Here is a 15922-nt window from a genome sequence, read left to right as displayed (position 1 = left end):
TCCCCGGCAAGCCGGAGCACGATCTTCTCAGGTGTTCTGGCCTCCATTCGCGGAAGCGCCAGCTGCTTTTACGCACTTACGCGTGCAAGATCAAAAATAAAACAAATTAAAAAGCGACCGGCGCGGCAGGCACACAGCGCTGCGGGCACCACCACACCATCGCCGTTTAACGGCCGGCGGGTCCCCGCCCCATGAGGGCGGGTTGTGGCGGCGGCGCTCGGCATGGCGGTCGCTGTAGTGGTCTTGCCGGGAGCCGTTCCTCGCGGCGGGCGCAAGAGGGAGCCCGCTCGAACTACGGCTCCCAGGGCCCGCGGCTGCGGCTGCGACTGCTGCTTCTCCGCCCCCAAGATTTCCGCCGGGGCAATGGCGAGGGGCGGCGGGCGAAGGGTAATGGCGGGCTCCTGACCTGAAGCACCGGCCGCAGAGCCGCGTTCAGGGCGGGAGGCTGCCGGACGTTTCCCCGAGGGGTCTGTCCCCCCTCTCCTCCCTGGGAGGAGTGGTGGGAGCTTTCCGTTGTAGCTCGGTTGCTTCCGCTGTATTTCGGTGAGGGCGCTTGGGAGCCGTGCCCCGGCCATGCTGCCCGCCTCCCTTGGGCGGGCGGGACAGGGCGGCGGGCGGCTGCGGGCCTCCCTGGGGAGGTGGCTGCTCCTTCCCCCCGGCTGGGCGCTGCTGGGGACAGGGACGGGGACGGGGACGGGGACGGGGCTGTGCTTGAGGTGGCGGCACTATCCCGCCCCGCCGCTGCGGGCCGCCCGGCAGGGTATCGGGACGCAAAGCGGAGGGGGGCTGAGAGCTGGAAAAGCTGGCGATAATAGCAAGCATGTGGCCGTGCAGAGGGGTCGGAAAGAAGAAACTCTGCTGTCGGCTGCTCAGAAAGGTAAGGCGGGCTGTGGTCACTCGTGAGTGGTCAAAGAGCTGGTTCAAGGAGGCTGGCACGGAGAAAAGTAGCGCTGCAGCTGAGATTTCAGAGCCCCGAAACTCTGGCTTTAAAAAAAAAAACACCCAACAACCGTTTCTCAGAAGACCAGCAAGCCCTTTCCTTTTCACATTGTATTGCTCGCAGCAGTTGATACATTTCAGTGTGTGTATTGCACAAGCAGAACAGAAATGTGGCTTCTTCCAAACAGCCTGTTGATTTAGTGCTTAGGTCACATCGGGGGTGAGATGTAGCCTCTCATTTCCATTTTCAAAAGGAATACACGACCTGTCTGGATGCCGTTGAAACAAGTTTACTTCCAGCAAAATTGTCAAAGCTCTACATGTGGTACTCGTTTCTTTATAGGATGGCTGTCCCTTTGGTTGGTCTCACTAATTTCAATGAAAAGTAATTAGCCCCAGAAATTCTAAGTGCTTTGGAAAGGTTTATGACAAAAATCCTCAACTGATTAGAAGGCTGCAGGAAAAATGGTTATTAAAGTTTCCTTGGTTAACTTGTAGTTCACTGAAAGGCACACCTTATCACTCAAACAAATCAGTAGTCTCTTTGCAAGTTCTCAAAAATGTTTTGTAACAGAATCTCATATGACTTTTTTTTTGAGTATGTGCTGACACTTTTACTAGTACATTAGATCAAAACTAATAGATAAAAACTAATCAGATAAACTGCAGTTGGCGGTCTCAATAAATCAAATACATATTTTTGTCTAATATCCCTCCTTTTTATTGTTCACTTGATTGAGAATTCCTAAAACCAGTCATTTTCCATATGTGCAATTTATAAGCTTACACTTTTTTACTTCTCCCTTTCTTTGCATAAGGATTGCAATGGTTGTGAGTTCATATGGTAGCTTGAATACTGCAGTGCTAAATATCTCGTTAGTTCTTAAAGAAACTAGCTCTTAGACTACATGAAAAGTAATAATAAGTGCTCTTCTGAGTCTTGAAAACAACTAGTAGGAAAATAGAAAGTAATGAGGCTTAGTGTGCCCTGTACAAAATAAGAGACATTCCATGGTCTTTCTTTTAGTGATGAGGCATTATGGAAGCTGTTACTGGAATTTTTTCTTCTGCTAACATGTTATTTCAGCTGTAGACTAATACAAGAGCATTTATATAAGAAAGCTATGCAAGTCATACTATCCAAGGTTGTAACTCTGCATTGTTTTCTATTTCAGTGAAAGAAGCTGGAAAAGACTTTACCTACTTTATTGTGGTGCTTGTTGGAATTGGTGTTACAGGTTATTTTTAAAAATTATATTCTTTATAAGAAGACACTTTTCATTAATTCCATCTGGTTTGATTAGTTTTCATTGCATTTGCTGTTGTTTCTGTTACAGGTGGTTTGTTCTATGTGATTTTTAAAGAGCTATTCTCTTCTTCTAGTCCAAGTAAGATCTATGGAAATGCCTTGGAGAAGTGCAGATCTCACCCTGAGGTTGGTTTTTGAACCTTAGTCATGAGTTTCTGTTTCTCAATAGTTACTGTCTGTCTTTGAGTCAAAAGTTTGCACAAGGAATCTCACAAGTAAGGCCACAGGAAGACTCATGTGGTGCTTAGCTAGCATACACCAGCAAACCTGCCCATGCTTTTAGCTGTCCAGAGGTGGGTCAGCTCCAGTTTGGAGCCTGTATTAGGACAAGATAATGCAAGCACTGAGTCTGAGTAAATTAGCCTGCTAAAAGCCAAGTTAAGTGAGTGTGCCACAGCACAACAACTGATGCAAATACGGTGTCTGCCCCTTCAGAGCACGTGCTTGTGTCTCCCATACAGAAAGTCTTACAGACATACTTGAGCACCTTCTAAATGTAGTGCTTAGGGAGTTCTGCAGTTCAGGGAGGCAGCTGGTCCCACTTAAGTTTTGTAGATCTAGCCTGCTGCCTTTCCTCAGCACAGTTATTCTGTTGTGAAACTTTAGCAGGGTTCTGTCATGCCGCGAAGCACTGCATAAGTATCCAGGACTTTAAACCCTTCATTTGAAACACAGTTAGCATTCCTGTGGCTAACAAGAAAAAAGAAAGAGAACAGTCGTGATCACACAGTCACGTAAGATACCTAGATGTAAACAGCAATCAATCTAAAACTAGATTCTAAAATCCACTACTTCAGGCAAAACAGTAAATGCATGGAATAGCTTTCAAAAAAGGTTGCCACACATGCAACTGAGGACAACCTAGAAATTAAGTGACAAGTTGTCACTAGAATAAAAATGAAGATTGCTTTGGAACAAGTTTGTAGAATTAAAACTTCTCTCCAGTACTTACACAGTTTAAAACTAGGTTAATTTGGTCTGGCTTTATAGATCTGAAAAAAAAAAAAAAGAAAAATTGAATTTCTTAAACGGTAGTGGTTTTTTAGATAATGCGAAGGGGAGTGCATTTGCATTTTAAACCTTGAAACATTCTCTTGGATGAGACATGAGCAAATTTTTCATGCTTTTTTTTTCCTTTTTGCACAATATGTCAGTAAAGTATGAAATACACAGAAGAGATTAAAATGTCATAATCTCAGGGAATGGCACAAATGGAACATATTAGTAGGATTTATTTTAGACATTTAATATGTGCCTGTAAAGAAAAGGACTGAAATACAGAGGAATTTTCCTTACACTGTTTTCTTTCCTAAACTCTTCTCTTCTTGACATCAGACTCGCAAGGGGCATTTTGTTGAAAGAAAACGCATTCACAGCAGGGGTGTGAGCTGATACTGGAATATCTGTTTGAATGTGATACCTCCTGACAACCCAAATCTCTTATCTCTTGTAGATAATTGGTGTTTTTGGTGAATCTATTAAAGGTTATGGGGAAGCAACAAGAAGAGGAAGGCGACAGTTTGTCAGGTGCTCTTTGGTGTTTGCTTCATATAGACACTAGTTTTTGCAGTGCAAAGATATTTGCGTCACATCATAGCAAGTTACATCTAGATTAATGAACTGTATGTGATGTCCCCTGTCACTTTTGAGTGAAAATGAAAAAAGTTTTTTGCAGTACCTCTTGTGTGACACATACTGCTAAATACAGTGCGCATATAATATAAAACGCCAGTTCTGAATGCCTCAAAACAAGCAATGGTCACGGTAAACGTAGAGCTGGCCTCTCCAAAAAATTTGATAAGTCTAAAGAGAGTAGCACAGAGGCCTAGGCATGCATTTGTGGAGAAGGGATCTGACTGAAGCGTACAGTCTGAAACCCACAAATAGAGTGAAATTGTTCTCTGAAAAATTGTTTTTTGCGAGTTTTTCTCCTTTCAAAGCAGTAGTCCTTACCACGCCAGTAAGTGCAGGAGGTACTAACTTTCAGACTTTCAAGAGTACAGCTTGCTCTGTTTAAAGCTAGGCTGGGCCTGACTGTACAGGTTGTAGCCACTGCAATGACTATATTGTCCTGAGCTGGTATGCAGTATTGACTGCCCATTTCTTATATCACTTTTTGGTACGTGAGGCCACATCTCTACTGTGTATTTAACAGAACATCTCTCACCTAAACCCTTCATGAGCATGTCTATTTATTATTCTCCTTTTGAGGGGAAACAACAGAACTAATTATTACAAAATGTAAATCCTCCCTGCACTATAACCCAATAGGGGCTTTGTCTATTGGGTTCTTTGACTTGAATTTATTCAAGTTTTCATAGAGGATGGGACACGTAAGCCCAGAAACACAACTTGAACCATGAATTTGAGGTGTTTTTTTTTTTTTTTCTGGAGGAAGGTGATTTTTACTGGTTTATCTTTTGACTAGACTCTGTGAAAAAGTGTTTAAATTTGAGCTGCTAAATGAAAAGGGTATGCATAAATGTTCTAAGCATCTGTCTGTAAAACAAACTAGGTAAATAAGTGAATGTGCTATCAGCTTTCCTGGTATTTCATTTGCATTATTTTGAAAGCCTAGTATTTTAAACAAATTCTTGAGCTGGGGACTCTGTAAGATTATAGTGTTTATGTCTGCAGTATAAGGATGACTTTAAATGTCTCAAAAATATACATATTTTTTTGTATATGAACACTTTGAATGTGAATTTACTGCAGTAAGGCTCGTCATTCATCTTTGTCCTCTGTAACCCATCATGGCACCTTAAACTGTATTGGAAGTTTAATTCACAGTGTGTATCTGGGCATGACTGACGGAAATAAGAGCTTGGTAGTACGCAGCAGTTAGTAATTTCAGTAGGAAATATAAACTGGCACCAGAACTCTAGTTTGACTGTTAGTTTCTGGAAGTGGTCGCCTTGAAAGTGGCGTGACCTTTCTATTTATCAAATATTTGAGCATAACCTAACTCCAGTGTAAATATCAACATTTAGGTTGGAGATCTGATATCAGTGCCAACATTACACAACTTCAGTAGAACAAAATCATTGCCAAAATAAGTAAAGCATATATATTAAACTGTATTGATGTGATTTAACCAACCCAATAATTAAGTTGACAAAATATTCTCTCTGTGTTTTGGCTTGGTAACTTAGTTTGTCTAAGAAAATCCATTGCAGTCTTTGTGATGTGGGTGTTCCTTTCTAGATGTCAGGCTCTGAATCGGGTTCTTTAGAATAAATACAAGGAAATTCCAGAATCTTCAGCCATTGGATTGCCGTTGAGTTTTGAGGGGAGGGCTGGCGTGAAGATGTTTAAGCACTTCACTTGTTAATCCTCAACTGCTAATTAGTTCTTCTAACTCCACTAGTCCTTATATACTCACAGTAAAGCTTTGGAAGAACAGTAGAGAAGGAACCCATGGTAGCGTAAGGACTGCATCAAAATACACTTTCTCACAAAATAGTTAAGCAGCTCCTCTAAATAAGAAGTTTAAATTTAAAGTTTAACTAGCATATAATATGTATCCTTGCTTGGATGGGTTGGTGTTTTGTTTTGCTGTTTTTAGTCACGTTGAATACATAAAGGATGGACTGAAACATATGCGTTTGAAGTTCTATATTGAAGGCACTGAATCAGGGAAGCGGGGAACAGTCCATGTGGAAGTCAGAGAGGTATGTACAATTGCTTGATATAGCTGATAAGCTGCATCTTGAATTTAAACTACCGAAGAAAATAAAACAGAGCCTGAAATTGTTTTCCTTTCAGAATCCTGAGAGAGGAAGATTTGAGGTCCGCTACATATTTGTGGACGTTGACACTTATCCTAGAAGAACCATTGTTATAGAAGACAACAGATAGCCAGTGATCAAAGTTGCCACCTCATCTCATTGAGTACGGAATGATACTGGTGTAGCCAGGCTACACGTGAATTGTTCAGTGTTCTCAATTCTATCTTGCAGCTTTGGGGTTATGTTATAGGACGTAGCCTCTCAGGGCCTCCATTAAAGGCTTTTAATAACAGATACAGGATTTGAAGTGAAGCCAGTGAAAAATAGTAGAGCCATCACTTATGGCAAATATTTTTGACAGAGGAAAATAATGGCTCATAATAAACAGTTTATTGTGGGATAATACTTCCACACACCCAAAAACTGAGTCTTCCAAGATTTTAGGTTTGGATGGGGAGCTTTTTGTCTTCCTTTGCTTGGGTTTCCTACTAGCACTGCAATAAAGAAAGTGATATTTTAAGTGTAGAAAAACTCACTGCTTTCATTCTGAGTGCCTTTGTGAAGATAAGAAGGTAAAATAAGAATATGTGTTAGTGATGCAAAGGGGATCTAGTCCAAAGACTGTAAGAATATGGATTGTGGAGACACACATCACTGGCAAATGACTGAAGATAAAGACTTCAATATTGGTATCTTCTAAGTAGATGAACAGCACACAGAACAGCAGTAGTGTCTGCTCCTTCCAATGTTTCCATGCTGCTCTGCCAGATAATGATAGTGGTGTAGCTGCTCAGCACTGCCCGCAGTTTTTCCATTAACTTTACTAATATAAATCTTCTGGGAATTGGGTTCATATAGGTTTACCCAAAATGAAAAACTCAACTCATGACCAAATTTCTCACCTGGGTTTCTTCTTTAGTGTGACATGGCAGATAGCAGGCATAAGCCTGTCTATTAATAATGAGTCAGTCATGCCCATTTGTCAAGCAGCACCAACCAAAAAATTTCAAGTTTTAGCTTCATACATTTAACCACTTTTTTAAACACCAACTAATGCAGTTTTCTGTATTTACCTATGTTATGAGCTTTTTAGTTCACTATTGAATTATCCCTCCATTAAGCATACACTGATGTTCAGTTATCAATCCTTACTACAAGTTCATTTAATGGTACATTTGGACTGTTCTAAAGTTCATACAATCTACCCTCATAGAGTGCCACAAATATATATAGACCTTTAGTAATACTTTACTGGACTTTGGCCATCCTGTCCGTCTGTTTCCCAGTAATCTCATTCACGTAATCATAACAACTAAACATAATACTTTGTTAAACCTGGAAAACTTTTCTTTATATTAAGCCCTACAACCTTGACTTCAGTCAGATGCTCATATTGTTTGAAAGTATTCAATGAGGAGGAACTGTGCATTCATCCCACTGTGTGAGCAGAGTAACCACACGTTATAGCAGAGCAGCCACCAAAGATCATCTGGTTCCAACCTCCCTGCCACGGCAGGACACCTTCCACTAGACTAGGTTATTCAAAGCCCCATCAAGCTTGGCCTTGAACACCTCCAGGGATGGGGCATCCACAACTTCAATAACAGCTTTTGACTTGTGCTTGTGATTCTTCCTAATTCTTAGCATTACACTTGCCAAAACTTTTGTTTCAGAAAAAAATTTCAAACCAACCTAATTGGTTTACAACCCAGTTAATAAGAGAGGAAAATATCTGAGACCCTCGTTGTTTCATTGCAGCCTGCTGCAGTACTGACTGATAGCATTACATACCACGTTTACCTGCTTACGTCCAGTTGCTGTAGGCATGTGTGGGTTACTGAAAACCTCTGCAAGAGTTTTGTCGCGAAAGCAAGACGGAGCAGGTTTGTCAGAGCACATCAGAAATACTGCAAGCTATGTGAGTTTATCATCTAATAGTAAGATTACTAGCCTTAAGGCCATACTGTACCTTGATAAAAATGTAATCGTTCTTCACCTTTTACAAAGCAAGACTATATAAAAATACTAGAAAATGTAATACTATTTTTGCCCTTCCTTTATGAGTTTCTACCATATCAAGCTGCCTGAAAGCCATTGTAAACCTCCACGTCAACAGCAGAACTGACGGGCTAGGTTTTAGGTTTTTTTCTTTAATGCTGTGTCCCAGCTTTGCTTTCTTATTAATCCAGCTGTGGTTTGTTTTCAGTGGGCTTCACTGCTGGAGAAAGGAGTACTTCCTAAAGCAAGGTGTAAAAAGCATTTATATATAGTAAACGGTATAGTTACAGCAAATATAGGCCAGCCACTAGGTTTACTGTTGTCTTGTTTTAGAGCCTTATTTGCACTGAAGAAACTGTCAGGACTAGAAACTTTGGGGGAAAGAAAAGATGCTGGCCTGACACAATGATGTTTTTTCAACTGTGCAGGTACGTGAAATTCTGCATCAGGCTTGTGTTAAAGCAGAAAGAATTGGCCATTGTGGTTAATGTGTATGTTTGGCTTCAGCTTGAGAAAACATACTAAGAATTTGATTATTTGCAATCGGATTTATTTAAAGTTTTTTTCAGTAGCAAGAGCTTCCTAACGTGCGCAGAAATATAATGTATTTCAAGGGTCGTGTGAAAGAACTGTCTGTTTGGAAATCGGATCCCTGGTTGTTTGGTCCCTTTGAGACATCAGAACAGGAGTTTTTAAAGTTGTCTGTAAAGCTCTCAGTACCATAGTTCTTGCACCAAGTGCCCTTGTCATACTTGGGCGTTTGTGTCAGGCCTCAGTATCGTGCTCCCGAGCTTGGAATAAATGCTACAATTACAGGTCTCAGAAGTCATCTCAGCAAAGTCAACACAATGATTCTGACTGGCCCTTTGGCAACCAGTGCAGACCTGTATGAGAAAAATGGAGACAGACCATAACTGGCAATAACGAAGAGACAAGAGTATAATTTAAAAGACGCAGATGGATGTGGAGTTGTCCATAGCGCAACTGACCTTTGTGATTTCTCCGTGCTGCTGTGAGTGTCTAAATGCAAAGTACAAACCTCTGGTTTATGCACTGTGTTTCAAGGAACTGGAGAATCCAGAGAAACAAGTTAGGAGATTACTTTCAAGCTTATTTTTCGTTAGGGTAGCCCAAATATGACAGGGTTATAGATAAAATGTTTCTCATCCTGTACTTACATGGAGCGTGCCGTTGTCCGTTTCACAATTCATCTTTCTCCTGTGGAGTTGCAAGAAAGCAGGTGGGGGAGCAGACTTGCTCCAGGCAGCAGGGTACACAGCCAGAGTGGCAGCCTCCATACGCTTCATAACAAACACAACATCTCACAGGCTGGAAAGAAGCTGCAGTGAAAGTATATACCCTATATAAATCATCTTTGTATATCATCCTGCTATGTAAATGGCAGAATACTAGAGACGCAGGGTACTATTTTGCATCTAAAAAGTGGAAAAATAAAATTGCCATTATAAATGTAAAACTATAATGATCTCCAGGAACTGTTAATTGTTCTTTCCTAACTAAAGCTTAACCTGCTTTTATTTTGTTGGGAGTCTGAGGAACATAGCAAGTCAGTCAGCGTCCCCCTGGTGGGAAGGGGTACGGAGCCCTTTCAGGGTGCCTTCAGTCACCCTCTTTGCTGAAGTTGCATTACACACCCTATCATGGTTGGGTCTAAAAGTTATTCCCAGGCTAAGGGAGCTATAACACTTGCAGCCCTATGTCTGACAACCTCCTTTCCTCTTGGCTGCTTCCCTCAACATCATCACCCCCACAGAGAAAAAGGAGAAAGACCTCAGTATCTGTAATTAGCTTCTGACAGTCACGTATTTACAGTCGGTGACATGGGCTGTGCCCCTGGATGAATTGCGTAACACAGGTGGTCTGTTTACCATGCAGTGCTAGTTACTTTCCTGGTGGCAAAAGGCCACGTAAACAAAGGGGGGTTTAGCTCTAGAAATGTTCTTCTGTAATTTCAGAACATTTGGTATTTCCTTTAAAGCTGCCTTTTTCTTTGGAAGAACCGAAATGCCCAATAAGTAGTGTACTCCATCAGTATGCTTGCTTTCAAGACCAGTAACCAAAACGCTGGCTGAATGCAACACTGAGAGGCATGGGCATGCACCTACAAAATGTTCAGGAAGCCAAATGGCAGTGAGATCTTCACTGGCGTCTCTTTAAGAAAACTATCTAGCCTTAAATAGCGTTACCTTCAAAATGTTCTGAAAAATACAATATTCCATTTAAACTTCTCTCCTTGCCATCTTGTCTATATTCAGAAGTAGTATTTATCAGGAGGTGTCCTCAGTCCGTACGGTGCCCCTCATGATTTTTGTTTTACTGCCTGCAGCACCTGGTTAGCGAAACAGATACACAAGGGTATTTTTCTTCGTATTTCTTGAATAGGGGGACAGAACTCTAAAGGAAATAATTTTTCCTGCTTTGTGAAGAAGTGGACAATATATCTGATAAAATGAAGGCAAAATAAAAGAAGCAGCAGAAGAAATTCACCTTTACCTGGGCTTAGATATATTAGCATTCTTAATTTGGAGAAATGGCAAACACAAGGTTCGAATGCTTTCAGATCTCAGTGGAGGAAAGCTTTTGGGAATCCTTTTTCTAGTAAAATATATTCAGTGAAGAAAAAAAAACCAACTTCATAGCTTGATTTACCATCCTCTTCCTAGCTACGTATCTATCACCAGCAAGATTATTTAAGCCCCATGAGATTTCAAGGGTATTAAAGTTTTATATGTATGTAGTTTGGCTGCAGAAAAATAAGTTAAACGGCTCTTGCTACCATAGAAGTCTTGTGGGAGCCAGTTACTTCTTTACATATTCCCTGTGTGGCTGAAGTTCTGTTGGTCCCTATGGACCAAGCCAGGATCCATGTTTAAAAAATAATTTTCTCAAATCGTGTTTAAAGCAAGCAAATATATGGGGATGCCTTCATCAAAATTAGATGAAGAAGATTAGTCCAGTGAGACATGAGGTTTAGAGGACATTGATCTCTTCTGCAGTACCACTTTACCTGCTGGTAGTTTTGCACTGGAGGAGAACAGCTGTGATCACTGAGTTTAAATGTAATGTTTTGGAACACCCTGTTGTAATTTTGAAGACTGTTAGCCTACATTGTTCCTTAAAAAGTTGTCGCTGCTTCACTGGATCATTGCGCTACCAGTAAGCCGTGCAGAGCTCCTTCTGCATGGTGAACAGCTTGGAGTGCTGCGTCCTCTCACTGGATGGTGCTTGGCTGGGGAGAAAGCAAAGTCACTGGAAAGTTCACTTTCATTTTTTGGTAAATACAAGCAATAAACATTTCAGTGTTTCCTTTTTCAAGCTGCTTTCTCTTTTTCTCTGGGAAAGCACAAAATTATAGCGTATGCCAGTAACCTTCCGATGTAAAACTGTCATGTTATTGTTACTAAAGCTGTGGAAAAAAATAACTGCCAGGAAGTCAGAGCCAAAGCGATGACATTTTCATGGAAATTAAACACATTTTCCTGAGTTAAGTCTTGATCATTGCAGAATTAATAAATATACGTATGGTCAAACCCCCATTCTCCTTTAGGAAATGAAAATGTCACTCACCAGTGAAATACTGTCACTCACCAGTGAAATACTGTTTTTCCGGAAACATTGTACGACAGATTACTCAAAATGTATTTGAGGTGAGTGTGCAACTTTGTCTAAACTTTCCCATCTCTGCCTTCCATTTTTGTGGATGCCAGAACTTATGTATATAGTATAGGCAGCCATCATCCTTAGAGCTGGTTTGTGGGAAAAATAAAGTTACTCTGTCATCTACGTGACCTCTATTTGAGTCTAGGTCCTGTGTATACTTGCTGTATCGTGACAAAAAGAAATATACCTTCAGGGAATTAATTTTTTGGAAACTTTAAAATATCAAAAAATGACTACTCTTTTACTAAGCTTCAGTAAACAGAAGGTCATGCAAACAAAATAGGATTTTACACTGGAAAAGAAAAATGTTGTTGTGCATGACTGATTGAGTTTAAAAATGACCTTGATGATACATAAATAATTCCAGCATGGAAATCAAGTTTCAACAGCTGATTTAGGCAATGGAGTCATGATCTTGGGAATGGTTGTAAATAAATGCACGTCTGATACAAGAAACTTAAACAAACTCACTTAATAAGCAGAGAAGTCAGGAATGGGAATAAGACAATTATTGTAAGACATGCCAACTGCAGAAATACAAAGATGAGGATGTGCTGGGAGTTTTCACACCTAATTTCAATTCACTTTGTTCTCAGCCTCATCTTACTACCACAAGGGATGACATCCATCCTAATACTCATGGGATTATTCCAATGTGTAAATTATCAGCAACCTAACCTGTTAAAGACTGGGTCCAAAAAACATTTGGGGCACATTTTCAGTCAAAGCCCACTTTCAGGATTCATTACAGCCTGCAAACTGATAAAGACATAAAGAAAGCACAAAGATTTAAAATAAAATAAAATAAAAATTGAAGGGTAAAAAGTTTCAAGGATCGATCTTAAAGATGACAGTAAGGGCTCATAAACGGCTTCTGTATATGAGGTTGTGAAGTCTACTTGAAGAACTAGAATACAGTTGGCAGTGGGAAAACAGAGAAATTTGAAAGCAAAAAGTTCTCCCCCCCCTATTTTTTGGAAAAAAAAGAAAAAAAGAAAAAAAGAAAGGCTTAATCCCTAGAGAGATGTTCACTTGTTCAGAATAGAGAATAATAAAACTCTAGTGCACGTTCTCCTGAGGCAGCTGGGACTATATATCATTGTGATGTAATATACCTAGGATTATGAAACAATGATTCCAAACTGTACTGTAAATAATTGAACAGCAGGAGTATTTGATAGTTTTTCTTAGTAAGTTCTCAGGGAAGGGTTATTGTTTGCTTTATGCAAAACAATCTATGTGAATTATAGCAGAATGTGAATTAATATCATCCTGTATTCAAATTCAGTTTATTTAGATGTTCTTAATAATGATAGATGGTTATAAGTTAAAAATCTAGCAAAAATATTTTGCAAGTAAAAGGAAAGAAAAGGAAAAAAAGTTTTTAAAAGCTTGTTTGGAAGTCTTGTGGTTGCCCTAAGAGGAATACATTTGATTCTCTTCATCTCATATATGTCATCAAGGGACATTTGTAACTCAACAAACAGAAGAAATAGGCACAGGTACCTCTTTCAGTAAAGCAGTTCAGTTTGGAAAGCCTCTCTTTGCCTCTCAGTGCTTAGTATCGAACTACTGCATTTCATTTTAAGTATCCACATAAAAAATAATACCAGTTATGGAAAAAATGGAGCCAGTAAGCTTATAATTGTCTACATAAAGGAGATGATACAGTACATCTAAAAGAAAGTATCAGGGATTTAAAACTAATAAAAAATGTCAGGTTTAGTTGTCATATATGGCAAGTACAAATATTTACCCGTCTATATAAAAGTTTGCTGTATATACTTTGGTGCAGGCTTTTGCCTGAGGTGGCAGCGTGGGGACAGCTCGTGCACACTCGTCCCTCTGGCTGGGGGTGGAATGCCCTCACCTTCTCCAGCCCAGAGCTGTATGGTGACAAGTTAGCTGTGGCCATCACCCAAGCTCCCACCCAGCTGCTCCCCCCCACGGTGGGATGGAGGTAAAAATGCGGAACAGCAGTAATGAGAAATCTTGGGGTTTGGGATGAAGACAGGGAGATCACTTGCCAATTACAGTCGCCGGCAAAATAGACTTCAAAATTAACTCAATTTATTGCCTGTTATTGCTGTTGCCCGTGTTGCCCCGCACCGTGGCAGCGTGGGCAACCTGCCGCAATGGTGGAGCACCCAGGGGATCTGGCGGCAGTGGTGCTTCTACTTCCAGATCACATACACGCGTCTGCCTCCGCATCTTAAAAACTCCAGGTACTGTGCTGGGAAACCTTTCCTGGATAATCATGTTTAGCCAACCTTCGTTTAATTACAACGCCCCTTTATGTGAATCACAATTATGTTTTTTAGCATAAGTAGCCTTCTTGTATTGCTCCCCACTATTAACTCTATTAACCTTCATTTATCCAAGCATGTTTTCACTTTTTATAGGAACGGGGTTGTTTTGCAATTTCAATCCTAATTCTTTTTTTTCCACTAAAAACATAACAATTTCAGCCATAACAATGTCTTATTACAGCTGTTTTGTACACATACTAAATATGTGGCTGTATTCCCTGAGATCTAATTTGCTTCATTAACACTACAACATCCATAGAGGAGCTGGAAGTGAATTGCTATTTCGTGTGCTGTCTGGGGCCATGCATTACCCTGTGTTTAATAACACAAAGCCAAATCCCAATGGCAGAGCACAGATTTGCAGAATACCACCAGTTGCTTTTCAGCGCAATACCTGGAGATGTCCAAGCACCCTCTCTTCCGCCGTGTGGCTGCAAAGCCACTGTGTTCAGGTGTGTGGCACTGGTAAGGATAAAAGTGTTGGAGAAAAATGGCTGAGACATCTCAAGGTTTAAAACAGAAAGCAGCTTTCTATCAAGCCTTGAGCATAAAAGCCTCATAATAAACCACAACTATTTTTCCCTGAAAACATCCATGAAAGATGTCCTACTTTACTATTTTTTTGTATTCTTCCCACTTCTTTTCCCTGAATTTCTCTTTTAACACTTTTTGGGGGAGTCCTGCCAACCTCTACATATATTTCTCTTTTCATTCAAAATATTGTGTCTAACTTCCATGCCTGCATTTCTCTTCTTTACCTATATTTAATTTAGCAGAATGAAAGCTGATGAAGAAATATTACACCTTGAGTTTCCAAGGTTTCCAGAGCTGGCAGTTTTTCTCCTGTGGCTTTCTCCAACTTTTCCATCATGCTGACTCACTTAAAAGGTGGTGTGAGGTAAATGTCTACAGCCTGTAATTCAGCATCATCTGGATGATAAGTAATCTTATAGCTACCAAATATTTTACCATATGTTAAGATAAATAAAGTGAAATTCTTTGAGGGAAATAATTTTAATTTTATTGAGTGATTGTTTTCTACATGAAACAGTGGTAATATAGCATTCAATGTATTGCCTATGAAAATCTAGAGGTATGATTATACCAATGTACCATGGGATACAAGATTGTTTATATCCAAAATAAAATTGAAGGAATTAATCCCTGGCCCATTAAAAAATGAACAATTAATCACAAAGCCCAATGTCATCCAAACCAGCCCTCAGCTACATTCTGCAACTGTTTGCATTTTAATGTGGCGTATGTCTCTACATAAATACATATATATGCATATACATATAAAGATATATAAATATATAATGTAGAGAATATATGTAATATAATGTATGTTACGTATAAGTAATAGACTACCTACCTACCTTCCTACCTACCTACATATTACTGACCTGACCAAGTCATATCAGAGAGCAGGTCTCCAGTGATGTTTCTGAGATCACCGAGATCCAGCTCGGAAGTGGTGAATTCTGGATGGTGGGTCAGATCAACCCCTTCATTCTTTAACTGTTGTCCAGCACCCCATCCAAACTTTCAATGACTCACATCTACAAAAGCCCCAGATATCTCTCAGTGACAAATACTTCAATGGGAATTAAAAGTAAGAAATCAGATAAGCAGAAGGAAGTGATTAGAGCCAGTCAACTCTTCTGCACTAAGTGAAGCATAGTGGTGGTTTCTCCTTGATAATCCCTCACTCCATCTTGCACTGTAATGGTAAAGGCCAGAAAAACAGTGCTGCATTTGTTGGTGGTTGTCAGCCTTTGGGATGGAATACCAAAATGAAAGTATATGGATTTGGTTTTTGTGTATTTGTAAAGACATTCATTTTTCATGTTGAAAGTATTATTAATTCTAAACCAACTGCCCATGTCACAGTCAGCCCCATTTGCCCACAGGCCAGCCACTGTGCTCTACCACCCACACAATGGATGTGACATAGT

At 40.2% G+C, this 15922-nt stretch overlaps 1 protein-coding gene across 1 annotated transcript; it reads left to right on the top strand.

Annotated features, from left to right (window-relative positions):
* Positions 1-367: 367 nt before the first annotated feature.
* TIMM21 (translocase of inner mitochondrial membrane 21) lies at positions 368-9417 on the top strand. Its single transcript, XM_082499442.1, has 6 exons — positions 368-877; positions 2115-2177; positions 2277-2374; positions 3702-3775; positions 5814-5919; positions 6014-9417. The coding sequence occupies exons 1-6, from the start codon at positions 574-576 to the stop codon at positions 6104-6106; spliced, it is 738 nt and encodes a 245-aa protein (XP_082355568.1). The 5' UTR covers positions 368-573; the 3' UTR covers positions 6107-9417.
* Positions 9418-15922: the final 6505 nt, after the last annotated feature.

This window comes from Vanellus vanellus, assembly GCF_965231255.1.
Source record: "Vanellus vanellus genome assembly, chromosome: 2".
NCBI lineage: Eukaryota > Metazoa > Chordata > Aves > Charadriiformes > Charadriidae > Vanellus > Vanellus vanellus.
Note: the sequence above shows the minus strand (reverse complement) of the source record. Positions and strands in the feature narration are given on the sequence as shown.

Excerpts from the sequence above, each read along its gene's own strand:
- TIMM21 (XM_082499442.1), top strand. The coding sequence starts at position 574 with ATGCTGCCCGCCTCCCTTGGGCGGGCGGGACAGGGCGGCGGGCGGCTG. Across the intron at positions 2,178-2,276 it reads TGTTGGAATTGGTGTTACAG|GTGGTTTGTTCTATGTGATT; the intron begins GTTATTTTTAAA and ends TTTCTGTTACAG. Across the intron at positions 2,375-3,701 it reads AGTGCAGATCTCACCCTGAG|ATAATTGGTGTTTTTGGTGA; the intron begins GTTGGTTTTTGA and ends TATCTCTTGTAG.